Here is a 14,152-nt window from a genome sequence, read left to right as displayed (position 1 = left end):
AAGAATGACCATCGAACAAACAAATTTTTTCTAACATTATAATACAAAAAGAAATAAGTTAACTTATTTACTCTTGTTCAGGTGATAATAACAATACATTTAAAATAACAAGTTCTGATTGTAAAATAATACGTCTGGAATGAAAATTTAACAATATGTTTTTTTTATAACAACAAATTTTGTTGCAGGTGATAACAACAATACATTTGAAAACAACAAGTTCTGATTATAAAATAACAAGTCTGGGATTAAAATTTAACGACACGTTTTTTTAATAACAACACACTTTGTTTCAGGTGATAACAATACATTTGGAAATAACAAGTTCTGATTATAAAATAACTAGTTTGGAATTAAAATTTAACAGCACCTTTTTTTTATATAACAACACATTTTATTCCAAGTGATAACAACAATACATTTGAAAATAACAAGTTCTGATTATAAAATAAGAAATCTAGAATTAAAATTTAACAACACGTTTTTTTTATAACAATTAATTATTTTATACTTTTGAAAAATAAATTATTTATAACTTATAAAAAGCATTTTTAATCTATTTAATTTGCAAAAAAATAATTTTTATCTCCAATTTATAATAAGAACTTGAAGTGTAATTTATTATAGATTAAAAATACTTTTTATTGTTCAAATTTATAAATAAAATTTAGGGCAAATGACAACACACTTTTTTAATTTTTTTAAAATTTTTTTAATCTATATATCTATACAACTCATTATAAATCAAACTACTTCTTATAAATTATAAATAGTACAATTTATTGTAGATTAAAAATACTTTTTGATTGCTTAAATTTATAAATGAAATTTATCTCTAATTTATAATTAAAAATACTATTTTATTCTTTAAATATAAAAACTATTTTTAATATTTAAAGAATGAAATAATAAATTATACTATAATATTTAAATACTTAATAATAAATTTTAATATTTAAAGAATGAAATAATATAAAAATTTATACTATGATTTATAGATTAAAAATACTTAATTATAAATGCTTCATAATTTCTAAGAAGTAGTTTAACTTATAATGAGTTGTATAGATATATAGATTAAAAAGTATTTTTTAGAAAAAATAAATATATTAAAAATATTTTTATAAGTTATAAATAATTTATTTTCCAAAATCATAATATAAATAATTTTCTAAAACAACGTGTTGTTAAATTTTAATTCTAGACTTATTATTTTATAATCAGAACTTGTTATTTCCAAATGTATTGTTGTTATCACCTAAAATAAAGTGTGTTGTTATAAAAAAAAACGTGTTGTTAAATTTTAATCTCAGACTTATTATTTTATAATCAGAACTTGTTATTTTCAAATGTATTGTTGTTATCACCTACAACAAAATTTGTTGTTATAAAAAAAACATATTGTTAAATTTTCATTCCAGACGTGTTATTTTACAATCAGAACTTGTTATTTCTAAATGTATTGTTGTTATCACCTGGAACAAGAGTAAATGAGTTAACTTATTTTTTTTTGTATTATAATGTTAGCAAAAATTTGTTGGCTCGATGGTCATTCCTAATTTTGGGAAGCATTAGGTTGGGGGATCAAATCCCCCCAACCTCACTTCCCCCTTATTTAAAAAAAAAAACAGTTGCAAAAAAAAAACAAAAAGGCCGCCGGCAATGACCGGAACCGACCGACGGCTAGATTCCGGCTGTCGAAGCTCTGGCGCCGACGGTCGGATTCCGGAGAGGCAGTGGTGTTTTTTTATAAAATAAAAAAAATTAAAGAGGGGTATTTTGGTAATTTGATCATGATTTCATAATTACAAATTGGGACCGGGTCCTTGTGAACAATTTCTAAATTCAGGGTCCCTGATTGCTATTTTATATATTAGGGGGTCTTTATTTACAACTTTTTCTAATTGATAAGCAAATAACAATAATTTTTGTAAACGAGTTCTGTACACAACTTTTCAATTCTTAATTTTTTTTTCACTATTTTTTCTTGTTCAAATCAATCAAAGTAGTGTAACTAAGAAAAAAATAAAGGGGACATAATAACTAACGAAACGCATTGAAACTTCTTATTAAATCCAAGTTTCGGCAAGTGTCCAACAGTGAAGGTTGGAATTCTCAGTGTACTTATATTTAAGTCCCGTATGGTACAAGGTATTAAAAATTAGGGATAAAGATTAAGATTGCAGTTGAGAAAAATTATTAAAATAGTATTTAGTATGAGAAATTGTTTGTTATATGGAATTAATCAAATCCATGTAATAAGTGATCTTTCATGCTAAACACTATTTTAAGATATTTTCTCAATCTCAATTTTTAATTTTTAATATTTCATATCAAATGGGACTTTAATACCTAATAGTGTTTTAAATAGGATTACTTTCCATAAAAAAAATATCTAGCTCTACCTAGCAAAAAAAAAAAAACCAACAAAATGAAAAATGAATAATCAACACGTATTGAGTTTAGGGAAAGAGTTAAAAAAAAAAAAAAAAACTAACTCTTTAACACCATATAAACTGTGAAGAGGAATTGGTGTAAGAGTTTCATTGAGAGTTAAACGAGAGTCCCCAACATCACGTTGAAGATGATAGCTAGCGTCTGTGTTCTTGGGGACGCAAACCAATAACTCAACGTGCAAAAAACAGTTTCAGTACTTCAATGGTGGTACCATGAATTGAAAAATAATTTAAATCCCAATTGTTATTAATGTTATTATATTTATGTGTTGGATTAATTTTAAATGAGCCAGCTGGTTGGTGCCAACGTAAAAGGCCTATTTGGACCAATCTCCTCACATCTATAACTTTTGAATAATATGCCTCCGATCCTTAATATAAGATCAAATTCTTAAGTTGGTTTTAGTCCTAAATATAAGATCCATTTATTATATTTATCAATTTTCTCTAAATTACCCCTATGGATACTCCCTCAACCATAATTAAGTAGAAAAAGGAGATGAGGTATTAAAAAAGATGATTATGGTATTTTTCCTATGTCACTTTTCTTATAATTAACTAACTTACCTAACTTTTTTAATCTAATCAAATTAGTTAAATGGGTCTTATATTAGACATCGGAAGAGTAAAATTAAAATGAGTTTCACAACTTAACTTGTAAGAGTTTTGGGAATGAGAAATGAACAAATCGTTAGTTTTGACGGTGAAGGGAATGTTGTGAGTAATTTAGAGAAGTTTGAATTTCAAACAAAAAATGCAATAGAATAAAATTAAAAAAATGTTCTTTCACCAGTGATCATGATTTCTTGCTTGCTTGTGCTGATTTGCGTTTTACCACCAAAAAATATTTGAATTCAAAATTAAAGCACATCAATATATTGAATCATTTCATATATTCAGTTTTTTTCTCTATTTTATTTTTTAAAAATGTATTGATTTCTTGTCCAACCCTTAATTGTTTTCCCTTAGTCTATATTTACCAATATACCAGGCCACCTTTTGTTGGTTTGTTTCCAATATCAACATCAATATTCATACACTTGGCCAAAAAAAAAATCAATATCAATATTGATATACAATAAATTTATATTGTACTATTTATGAGTGATAAATAATTATTTATCCTTAACAAAAAAGAATAGCACACAAAAGCCCAACACCAAGTTTCATGAAACTCCAAAACTTGAATAAGAAAGATTAAAAGTCTAAATCAGGGTTTAATAGCATTGCAACAATATCTAAAACTAACACCTGGAAGTGAACCGTTGACAAAAACTATTCTCACGACGATAATTAGATAATTAATTTATAAATATTGACAAAATTAATTAAATTAAATTGGAATGGTCATCAGCACTCACCAGCGAGGCGCCACCACCGTATCCTCCCGCGCAAGGCAACCATGGTAGATGACGGCCGGGACGGGACGACGATGTCACTGCGCTGTCCCGTCCCGGTATGCTTACTTCCTTAGTTACCTTTTAGGTTTTAGACTTCTAAGCTTTAGCAGATTAATCTCGCCGCTAGCTCATCGCGCTCTGCCTCGCCTCTCGCCTTTCACATTCACCGGTGTTCCTCTCTTACTGGTTCTTGCTCATCGTGCTCTGTCTCTCGCCTCTGCCCTTTCACAGTCACCGGCGTTGCTCTCTCACCGACTGGCCAAGCCATTTATCTCACCCCGCCGCCGCCCGAACCCATACCGTCTCTGCTTTAGTGCTCTGGGAGACTGGTAGTGAGCAGAGTAGTGCTGAACGGCCTGAAATTCCTTCCCACTTGTAATTTTGGTGAAGTACCATTCTTTTTTATCCTATTTACATATGCAATTTGTTTTTAATCGATTATTCTTTCCACCTGCAACTTTGTATCAACTTACCCCATTGCAGCTATGAAGCCATCATGCTTTGATTTTCTCTAAAGCTCTCGTCTTTATTCATTTGGGGCATTTGGGTAAGTCACTATCTTTAATTTGCTCTTTCTTCTCATCCCCGTTGTTGATATTTTTCAAGTTCTGGTGCGAAACTGGTATTTAGTGATCTGATATACTTCATTTAATTAATATGCATCACGTTATGCCTTCTCGACGTTGAACTTGGATATTACAATATTCAACCTGTCAGAGTGCCTAGCTCATAAAACCCGTTGTATAAATAATGCATCAATAACTCAAGGATACAGATGAGGTCCAAAATAACGATATAAACTTAGTTGATCCTTTGTCATTCTTGCAAATGAATGGAGTGTAGATAGATTATGCAGTCTATCAGAATAAAACTATAGAAATTTTGTTTCCTTTCTACATAGCGATAAGTCAGAACCTTGGATTAAAGACTGAAACCCTATGATCAAACCTTATTATACCATTGCTTTATTAATTTAACAACGTAGAAAATTAATGAAAATTTTGGGAGTTTAAGACAATAAAAAATGAACACATCACGTAATTCAGATCATAAACATGATCATAATACTTTGCGATAAAGACGAAGAAATTAATAAATTTGATAGAACCCTCTCCTAAAGAAGCTTATAAACAGAGTAAAAACAAAAAATATACAACACAGAATGGGGATACTTAATATTAATAATACTTTTACTGCATAAAAGATGATTACAACACAATATATGGCAAACAAAAGATACAATACACTCAGACACAACTCTCACAAGATACAACACACAGGATACCAATCTTTTGAGAGGCTTGGCTCTCTCCCACCAAAGGCGTTAGCCACACTTCTCAAAATTCTTCCCTGCCCCCTTGCTCAACCAAAAAGGAAGATTTATAGACCTAAAATGACTTTCACAGCCCCCAACTCATAGACTTTGACTATAGCAGTCCTATAGCTACTTTACTCTCTACTTCTTTCTTCAAAATAGCAAGTCAAACTTCTGCCCAACCAAAAAATAATTTTCCCGTTTCATGTATCTTCCTAGGTCTCTAAAAGGGGTCCTAACAAAATATAAGATGGATCTACGGGAATGCAAGAAAAAAGGAGGGAGTGCTGAGTTGTGATGGTACAAAAATTACAGTAATGCAAAGGATACGGTGTAATGAGGAAAAAAAGAAACAGGGTACAATCAGAATATGAAATTCAACACCAAATCAATGGTAGAGTATCGTTACAATCATGCACTCGTTTAAAAGGATTGTTGTAGTGGAAAAAAATTCAAGAGGAAAAAGAATCATAACCTACTAGAAGAGGAGAAACACCAACTGAGAAGACAAATAGAGACAAAATTTTCCCAATTTAAGAGTGAAAGTTTTGCTGAAGATAATTTAGCAGGAAAGAGGAGTATTACATGGGAGGGTTTCACACCCTGTTTTCAATTGTAACATTAGACATCGGTTTTGTATTCTATCACTTGTGCATGATGGGTTGATTGTTGTTATTCATCTGTTTATTCCTTTATTCCACACAAAAAATATTTTTTCATGATGGTTTTTAATTCTGATTTTGATCATTTGGTATCGAAGTGCTGTTCACATTGTCAGGAAAGATGACTACTACGCATACTCCTCAAGAAAACATTCGGACAACTGAAGGAGATCCTGAAACTGAGAATCTGGCCAGAGCTAACGACTTGACACAATCACTGTTGTCAGGTTCTCAACAAGGGTCCAGCGAAACCTACCATTCATTTAATCAAGAACCGTGCCGAAAAGCACTTGCAAAATTTTTGATATTGGATGAAATTCCTTTTCAAATTGTGGAAAGTGAGGGTTTTAGAAATCTAAGAGAGAGTTACAGCCTTACTTTCAAATCCCCTCAAGAGCGATGGTTATTAGGGATTGCTTGAAGTTGTATTTTGAAGAAGCAAGAAATTTGAATAGGTATTTTAAAAAATTGAAGGTTCGTGTTTCCCTTACTATAGAGACTTGGATATCCAACCAAGATTCCAACTATGTGTGCCTCACTGCGCACTGGATTGAGGAGGATTGGGCATATTAGAAGCGAATCTTGAATTTCTGTGTAGTTGAGAACCATAGAGGTGATACAATTGCAAAAGAAATTGAGAAATGCTTATCGTCTTGGAGCATTGATAATGTATTTACTATCACAATTGATAATGCTTCTTGGAACAATGCTGCAATAACATCTTTGAATAAGGTTTTGAAACAATGGAATGGTCTGGTATGTGATGGGGACTTTTTGCACTTGCGGTGTTTTGTAGATTTTTCGAACTTGATTGTTTGCGATGGTATGAAGGATATGCACAAGTGCATTGAAAGCATTTGGAATGCCATTAAATGTGTTAGATCTTCGCCGATAAGGTTTTGTAAATTCAAAGAGCTTGTGGAGCAAATGAAAATTGATTCAAAGAGTCTGCTAAGCATGGATTGCTCAACTAGGTGGAATTCAACTTACATGATGTTGGAGAATGCCATTAAATTTAGCAGTGGTTTTGAAAGGATGGAGCAAGAAGATGAGGATTACATAAATAGTTTCTTAGAGGAAAAATTAATTGGTCCTCCTAGTACTGTGGATTGGAAAGATGCAAAAGATTTTGTTAGCTTTTTGGAGGTATTCTACAGCTCCACTTTGCAATTTTCAGGATCACTTTCCGTGACCTCAAATGTGTGTTTCCAACATATGGTTGATGTGCTTGATAATCTAAATGAAAGTGCAAATGATCACAATTCTTTGATGGGTAACATGGCCAAGAGGATGCAAAGCAAGTTCAATGAGTATTGGGGGAAGTTGGAAGACCTTAATCCTTTGTTGCTGATAGCAGTAGTACTTGACCCTCGGTTTAAAATGAAATATTTGGAGTTTGCTTTCAAGGATATGTGTCTTGATGCTGCACAACGTGGAGCCTTGTCAAGTAAAGTCTTAGATGTTTTGTACCGTTTGTATGATCATTATTCAAGTTGTCTTGATGCGTCTCAGATTCAAAGTCACAGTCAAACGCAAGTAACAAGTGAAAGTAGTCGTTTAACTTTGTTTGGTTATGTGACTCCAATGGAAAGGTTTCTTGCTGAAATTGAGACCAAGAATCACACAAATAAGTATGCAGAGGTGGAAAAGTATCTTAAAATTGAGTTAGCTGAAGCACATGACCCTAATTTTGATATTTTGGCATGGTGGAAACTGAATGCTGCTAGGTACAAAGTTCTTTCATTGATTGCACGTGATGTTTTGGCCATGCCTATCTCCACTGTGTCTTCAGAATCTGCATTTAGTATGGGAGGTCGTGTCATTGATGAATTCAAAAGATCCCTATCCCCAAAAATGGTTGAGGCACTGATTTGTGTAAAAAATTGGTTATCTCCATTGACATCAAAACTAAAAGGATTTGATATTAATAACTTCAATGACACTGAGAATGTGGTAGATGGTAATACCTATTATTTGTTTTATTTGATTCTTTTTTTTTTTTTTCCGGTTCAAGTTTATCTATTCAATAGTAATAATTGTTCTTTTCGCTTTGTTTCCTGCAGAAGAATTAGAAGCTTATGTGTCAGATGAAGAATGAAGAACCGAAGAACTAGTAGATGTTGAATTTTTAAGTAATGTTGCTTGTCACTTTGATTGAACGAATTGCGTCTTGGTTATTTTGATTTGGACTTGATATCTGGATGAATTGGGTTTTGTTGTGGTGGTATTGTTTTATAATTATGTACTCGTGAACTTAATCGGGAAATTGGGTTGCAATACAGGCTTGTGTTGTTTTAGAAATCATCATGGTCCTCCCATGAACCGGGTTATGTTGTTTTATTTGAAGTTGCCGGACGAACCATCCCCGAATCTGTCCCTGTTCTATTCGGGAGAGGATGAGACATGGGCTCAAAAAGTCAGCCCATATTATTTATCAGGCGAGGCTGTTCCGATCCCATTACGTGAAGTTGCAGGACAAACCGTCGTGAATCTTCTCCCGTGTCTAACTTTTGAACTTTTACCCATGCAATATGTGAAATTTGGAAGGACGTCTTGACAGATACCTTTAGGCCACATTAATGTGCACTAAGCAAGGAATGAAAGATAGACCGGTTAAGGTAGTGATTCAAGAGTTAATGGGTCAAATTGGGATCAATTTAGGATCAAACCGGTCATATTAAAATAATATAATATAATTAAAAATAACAAAAGACAACATCATTAATAATAACTAATAAAAAAATATAAAAAAAATAACAATAGTTTGATTGTAGCAATAACAAAGTACAACAATATTGAGAATTTTGATCTTTATAATTTCTTAATAGCTAAAATTAATAATTATTGATACCAAAATTATTAGGGAAAATTCCAGAAAAGGTCCCTCGAATATATGAAATCCCAGATTGGGTCCTGGAATTTCCAAAATGACAGAAAGGGTCAATGACCCAATCTGTCATTTGTGAAATTAAGACCAATTGACAATTTTGCCCCTGACTAAGTGAATAGTTATTCTCTACACAAATCTAGGTAACGCTTACACTGTTCTAGTGATTACAATATTAGTTGTAGTTAATAATTACAAGATTAGTTGTAGTTAATAATAAGGTCCCTGACTATGAAAAAGTGAATAGTTATTCTCTACACGAATCTAGGTAATACTTACATTGTTCTAGTGATTACAAAATTAGTTGTAGTTAATAACAAGACACCTGAATATGAAAAAACGAGTAGTTATTCGCTATATGAATCTAGGTAATGCTTAAACCCTTATAGTGATTTCTTAAATCATTGTAGTGAATGAATACAAATGAGGGCAAAATTGTCAATTCCTCTTGATTTGCCAAATGACAGATTGGGTCACTGACCCTTTCTGTCATTTTGGAAATTCCAGGACCCAATCTGGGATTTCATATATTCGAGGGACCTTTTCTGGAATTTTCCCAAATTATTATTAAAAGTCATTTAAATTTATATTGATTGAGATATTAGGAACTAAATAAGAAAAAATAAGACTAATAGTAACATAATCACTCAAACCGGTTATATCGGTTTTTACTGGTTCGCCTTGGTTTGATACCAGTTCAATTCATGACCAATTAATTTTCAAATCAAATCAGATCGTTGGCCGATTCACTTTCTGGTTGAACTAGTTGGTTCGATCTGATTGTTTTTTACTACGGTATTAAGATCAACACGGAATATGACGGATGGATCCCTTTTCTTTTCCTATAGAATGAAGATATATTTGTGGTGTAGCATCAAGCTGGCCAATATATATTTTAAGCTAACCTAAATTTATATTGAAAGCGATTCCAAATCCATACCAAAGATCAGAGTCTGATTGATGGAGTGAATGATGTTAATGTTAAAGGACACTTCACTCACCATATCAAAGTTGAATTAGACCAAATATAACGAATCAAGATTTAGCAAATTCATGGAAAGAAAGTAGCATTTGTTCAAATAGACTAGTAAACGATAGCATTTTTCAAGAACAGTACGGAGCATTTTGTTTACTGCAGTAGGCTTCCAAAAGAAATAAATTTCCTGAATCATTTTTTAGAGGCTAGTTGGTGAGACCACCATAACTGGAACCGTAGTGTGAAAATAAGATGAACTGATAAAACTAGAGCTTGAGTTTCCCCACTCGTTCTCAGTTGAAGTTGCGGTACAATAGATAATTGATTCCAAATGAATTTGCTAATCTAATGTAGTTTCATGCTTAATATTATTTGAAATTCGTTGGAGTATATTCCAAACGTATGTCTAGCTCGAGAAGAAAGAGGAAATTTAGCAACGATATAGACTATTAGTGACAAAAATTATTTTATTTGTTTTGCTATAGAAAATTATACTCCTCCGGTCCTTAATATAGGACCCAATTCTTGAGTTGGTTTTGGTCCCAAATATAAGACCTATTTCTCATATTTTTTAATATTCTCTAAATTGCCCCTATGGATACTCCCCCAACCATAATCAAGTAAAAGAGAGAGAGGAGGTATTAAGAAAGATGATTATGGTGTTTTAGAAAAAATGTGTCACTTTTCTTATAATTAACTAATTTACCTAACTTCCTTAATCTAATCAAATTAGTTAAATGGGTCTTATATTAAGGACCGGAGGAGTATTATTTTGTAGATGATAATAGCTGTGGCACCTAAATCCCCGTCTTTCGATAAAAAGAAATAAAAGAAAGAGCCACCACAAAAATTTTAAGAGGTTAATTTTCAAAACCTTTTATAAAAGACATTCTATGAAAACAGAGTCAATTGTGTATGAAAAATGTATTGGGCACCTCACAACACCCGTCCAAGAAAATGTTACCCTAAATTGACTTTAAAAATAATATGGCCTTTTAAAAAAATATTTTAATTACCCAAAAAATAAATAAAAGAAAGAAACACTTTTTTATTTTAAAAAAAGAGAAATATAAAAAGAAAAAAATTGTTTACAAAATTGAACTTGACTTAGAATAAAACCTAAAACTTACCTACTTTTTAGAGGGATCAAAACCCATATAGTTTTAGAGTAAAAAAGTGTGTTAATTGGTTGGTATCTTTTAAGAAAATTTTTTTTTTCTGGGTTTGTCTTTTTTAGTTTATGAAAACAATTTCTTTATTCTTATTTGAAAGAAATTTTTTTACTAAACTTCCTATGGAGATTCCCATAATATCATATAAAAGAATAATCATTCGAGCCTGCAAAATCTCATACTGCTTTAAAAAAACATTTTATTTTGAAACTCATATTACACTTCCTTTGAGAACTCTCATAAACTCAGATGGAATAACAATCATTTAATTGTGTGAAGGTTCTAAAAGCCTCACACAACATAAAAAGAACATTTTTGTTCATTCATTTATATAAAAAAAGAATTTTGTTGAGGTTACGGTGGAAAATCCAAGATGTCTCACAAGTAAAGAAAGGACTCAACGATGGTATTCAAAATAGCAAGCAGCAAGTATATATAGGAATGAAATTAACAGTGAGCAGCGCAATATTTCACCTTGAAGGAGATTTAAATGGTTGAAGCAAGATAAATAACATGTCATTGGAATGAGTGAGCACAAATTGGGACACATACCTTTAACACTTGCAGTAAGAAAATGATAAAGAAAAAGAGCCAAATAATATATAGGATGAAGAACAAAGTGAAAAACCCATCACATATGTAATAGAAGCAAACTTCAGGAGAGGCATAGCAAAAAAAAAAAAAGAAAAGAAAAAGAAAACTTTGTGTGAGAAAGTTACTCTTTCATGAGCAAGATTATTGCCTTGGCGGGAAGACACAATTAACTGTCTAGGAGTGCTCCTCGATTTGGCCATGCAAGGAGGATAGAATACATACCAGGACTGCACATGGGTAGGATTGGGTAGGGCAGGACCTTTGCTTGATGCCTAGCCCAAAGAATGAACGGGCTGGAAAATGTAGCCCGTTACCCGGTCCTGCCCATGAAAAGCCCTATTAAGTTTGGGCTGGGCAAATGCGAGCTGGGTAGGACGGGCTTTCATGTCCAACAAGTCAATATACTATACTAATTAACTAATTATTTATGTCACGCTAAATAATCTAATGTAATTTTATATTAAAATGACAACTTGGCCTTAATTTTGTTATTACTAATTAATATACTATGAAACTACCTTTTTTAGTAGCTAGAGGGAGTGAACTATGACAAAAAAATGTTGTTTGTATGTTATTAAACTTAATTGTTTTTTTTAGTTTCTAACTCTGAAAACCATTCAAAAATAAATAAGTATAATGAACACTAAATATTGATGCAACAATGCGTTTGATTCAGGAAATAGATGAGGCAAATAAAATATATACAAATAAAATTATATACATTTTTACGGGCAGGGCCAAATGGGCAGGGCAGCATACCGTGCCTGATGCCCAGCCCTGCCCAACAATTTGCCCAACTTGAACATCCCCAATAATTCTTTTGGGCCATTTTTTTTTAATTTAGGGCGGGTTGGGCATTTTTTTGCGGACTTGGACGGGCATAACAAGCAACTGGGCTTCATGAACACCCCTATACATAAATGCCTCTATCCCATTAGAGATATATTCCTTTTCAAAAAGACTTGTCAAAACATAAAACAAGTTAGGGTGGTTAAGGTGTAACATCTTGAAGTATTTTCTAAGATACATCCAGTACCTTGATGATTGAATCTAATTGTTCTATGTTATTTCATATCATTTTAAGGGTTTTTATCATAGATTTTGGCTCCTTTGATGATAATTGTGCTTAATGTAGATTAAGAGTCCTTGCTTTGAGTTAGTTTCTTTTTTAGGATAAAATTATCATAATTGGTTATTAATTGTATTCAATTGATTTCTAGGACAATTGATGCTTCAAAGTATTGCTTTTCATTGCAGGAAACTTAGGAATTGGAGCCAAGATCAAGGACCAAAGGATGACACAACACAAGATCAGAGTATCAACACTAACAACCAGTGATCTCTTAGGCAGAGTTTGCCATGGCCAACTTACAGTTTCGCCGCGACGAAATCACAAGATTAGGTGAAGCTCCTCTCGGGAATGCTTTGCCACGGCGAAGTTATGCCTTTGCCGCAGTGAATTGGCAAAAGCCTCATATCAGCAATGCCAGATCCAGATCAGAACACGAAAATGGAGCCTCTAATCATATGATCCGACCCATATTAACCCTAAGAAACCCTATTTTCAAAGAATCACTCCATTCTATCATCTCCAACACCTCTATTCTCTTATCTTCTTGCCTCTCCACCTTCATCTTCTTCCCCATCCATTTCCTTCACCTTTCCTTCACTCCATCTCATTTTCCTTCTACTCCCAGTTGCCATGGCTGATGGATTTACTTCAGTTGGAGCTTTTCTTGAAGCTATGGAGGGCTAGGGTTTATCAACTCTTGAAGAATGGTGGAGCGGCATGAGTTTCCAGACTTCAAAGGGGAGTTTAGTTTCAGTTTTTAATTTTTAGCTATGATTTATAACTTTCTAGGTCTAGGAGTTGTAAATTCTTAGTTCGCAACTTGGGATTGTTATTATAATTATTGGTTAATGATTACATTTGTAGTTGGATTGATTAATATAGAATTCTATGCTTAAATATATGTGGTTATATATATGCTTCTTTGTAACTCTCTTGATTCTCTCTCATCTTGCATGGTTGTGTTTTAATACTGAGTTGATTGTGGGTTACATTGAACCAATTGTATTAATCATTCTTAAATTGCCCATTAGGGGAGCTTAACAATTGTGGGTTATATTGAACCAATTGCATTAATCATTCTCAAATTGCACATTAGGGGAGCTTAACAATATTTTCATTAATAAAGTTCATTGATTTAAACATTGGACTCAATAAGTTATTGAGGTTGTTATTAAGAAAACCTAATGGATTTGTGAAACTCCCAATATCTTAAGTAAACTATAATTGCCATCAAAACCATTCTCAAGAGATTTCCTATCATTCATTTCCATTCCATCATCATTATCCAAAAATACCAAAAATATAGTAGCTTAAATTTGTTTTCACTGCATTTAGTTTAGTCACCATTCATTTAAATCTTAAAAAACCAAACCCCCTTTCATTGCATTGCATGGCATTTAGTCTAGTTTAGGTATTTAATAAAGGCTCCCAAAAATGAAACGATCCGAGTTTGCACTATACTACATAAGTTGGATTTATTTTTGATTGAGAACCCTAAGGCGAACAACAAAGGTCCTCATCATTGAAGTATTATGTGGTACACCCAATAACCCAAGGTATCTTTTAGATACAACCAGCGTCTTGAAGTATTTTTTTTTTACCTTGGTGCTGGATGTAC

The 14,152-nt window shown here is 32.4% G+C and overlaps 1 protein-coding gene across 3 annotated transcripts; it reads left to right on the top strand.

Annotated features, from left to right (window-relative positions):
- Positions 1-3,885: 3,885 nt before the first annotated feature.
- Positions 3,886-8,109, top strand: LOC114726180 (zinc finger BED domain-containing protein RICESLEEPER 2-like). Of its 3 annotated transcripts, none has more exons than XM_028912746.1 (3): positions 3,886-4,231; positions 4,348-4,403; positions 5,950-8,109. In XM_028912746.1, the coding sequence occupies exon 3, from the start codon at positions 6,659-6,661 to the stop codon at positions 7,922-7,924; it is 1,266 nt and encodes a 421-aa protein (XP_028768579.1). In that variant the 5' UTR covers positions 3,886-4,231; positions 4,348-4,403; positions 5,950-6,658; the 3' UTR covers positions 7,925-8,109. The 3 variants fall into 3 exon arrangements, with proteins under 3 accessions (XP_028768579.1, XP_028768580.1, XP_028768578.1); XM_028912747.1 differs by having other exon boundaries at positions 3,886-4,403; positions 5,950-7,793; positions 7,897-8,109; XM_028912745.1 differs by having other exon boundaries at positions 3,886-4,403.
- The last annotated feature ends 6,043 nt before the right edge of the window (positions 8,110-14,152 follow it).

This window comes from Neltuma alba, unplaced genomic scaffold (assembly GCF_004799145.2).
Source record: "Neltuma alba isolate B1F8T4 unplaced genomic scaffold, ASM479914v2 tig00012343_pilon, whole genome shotgun sequence".
NCBI classification, from domain to species: Eukaryota; Viridiplantae; Streptophyta; class Magnoliopsida; order Fabales; family Fabaceae; genus Neltuma; species Neltuma alba.
This window is presented reverse-complemented; position numbering and strand designations above follow the sequence as displayed.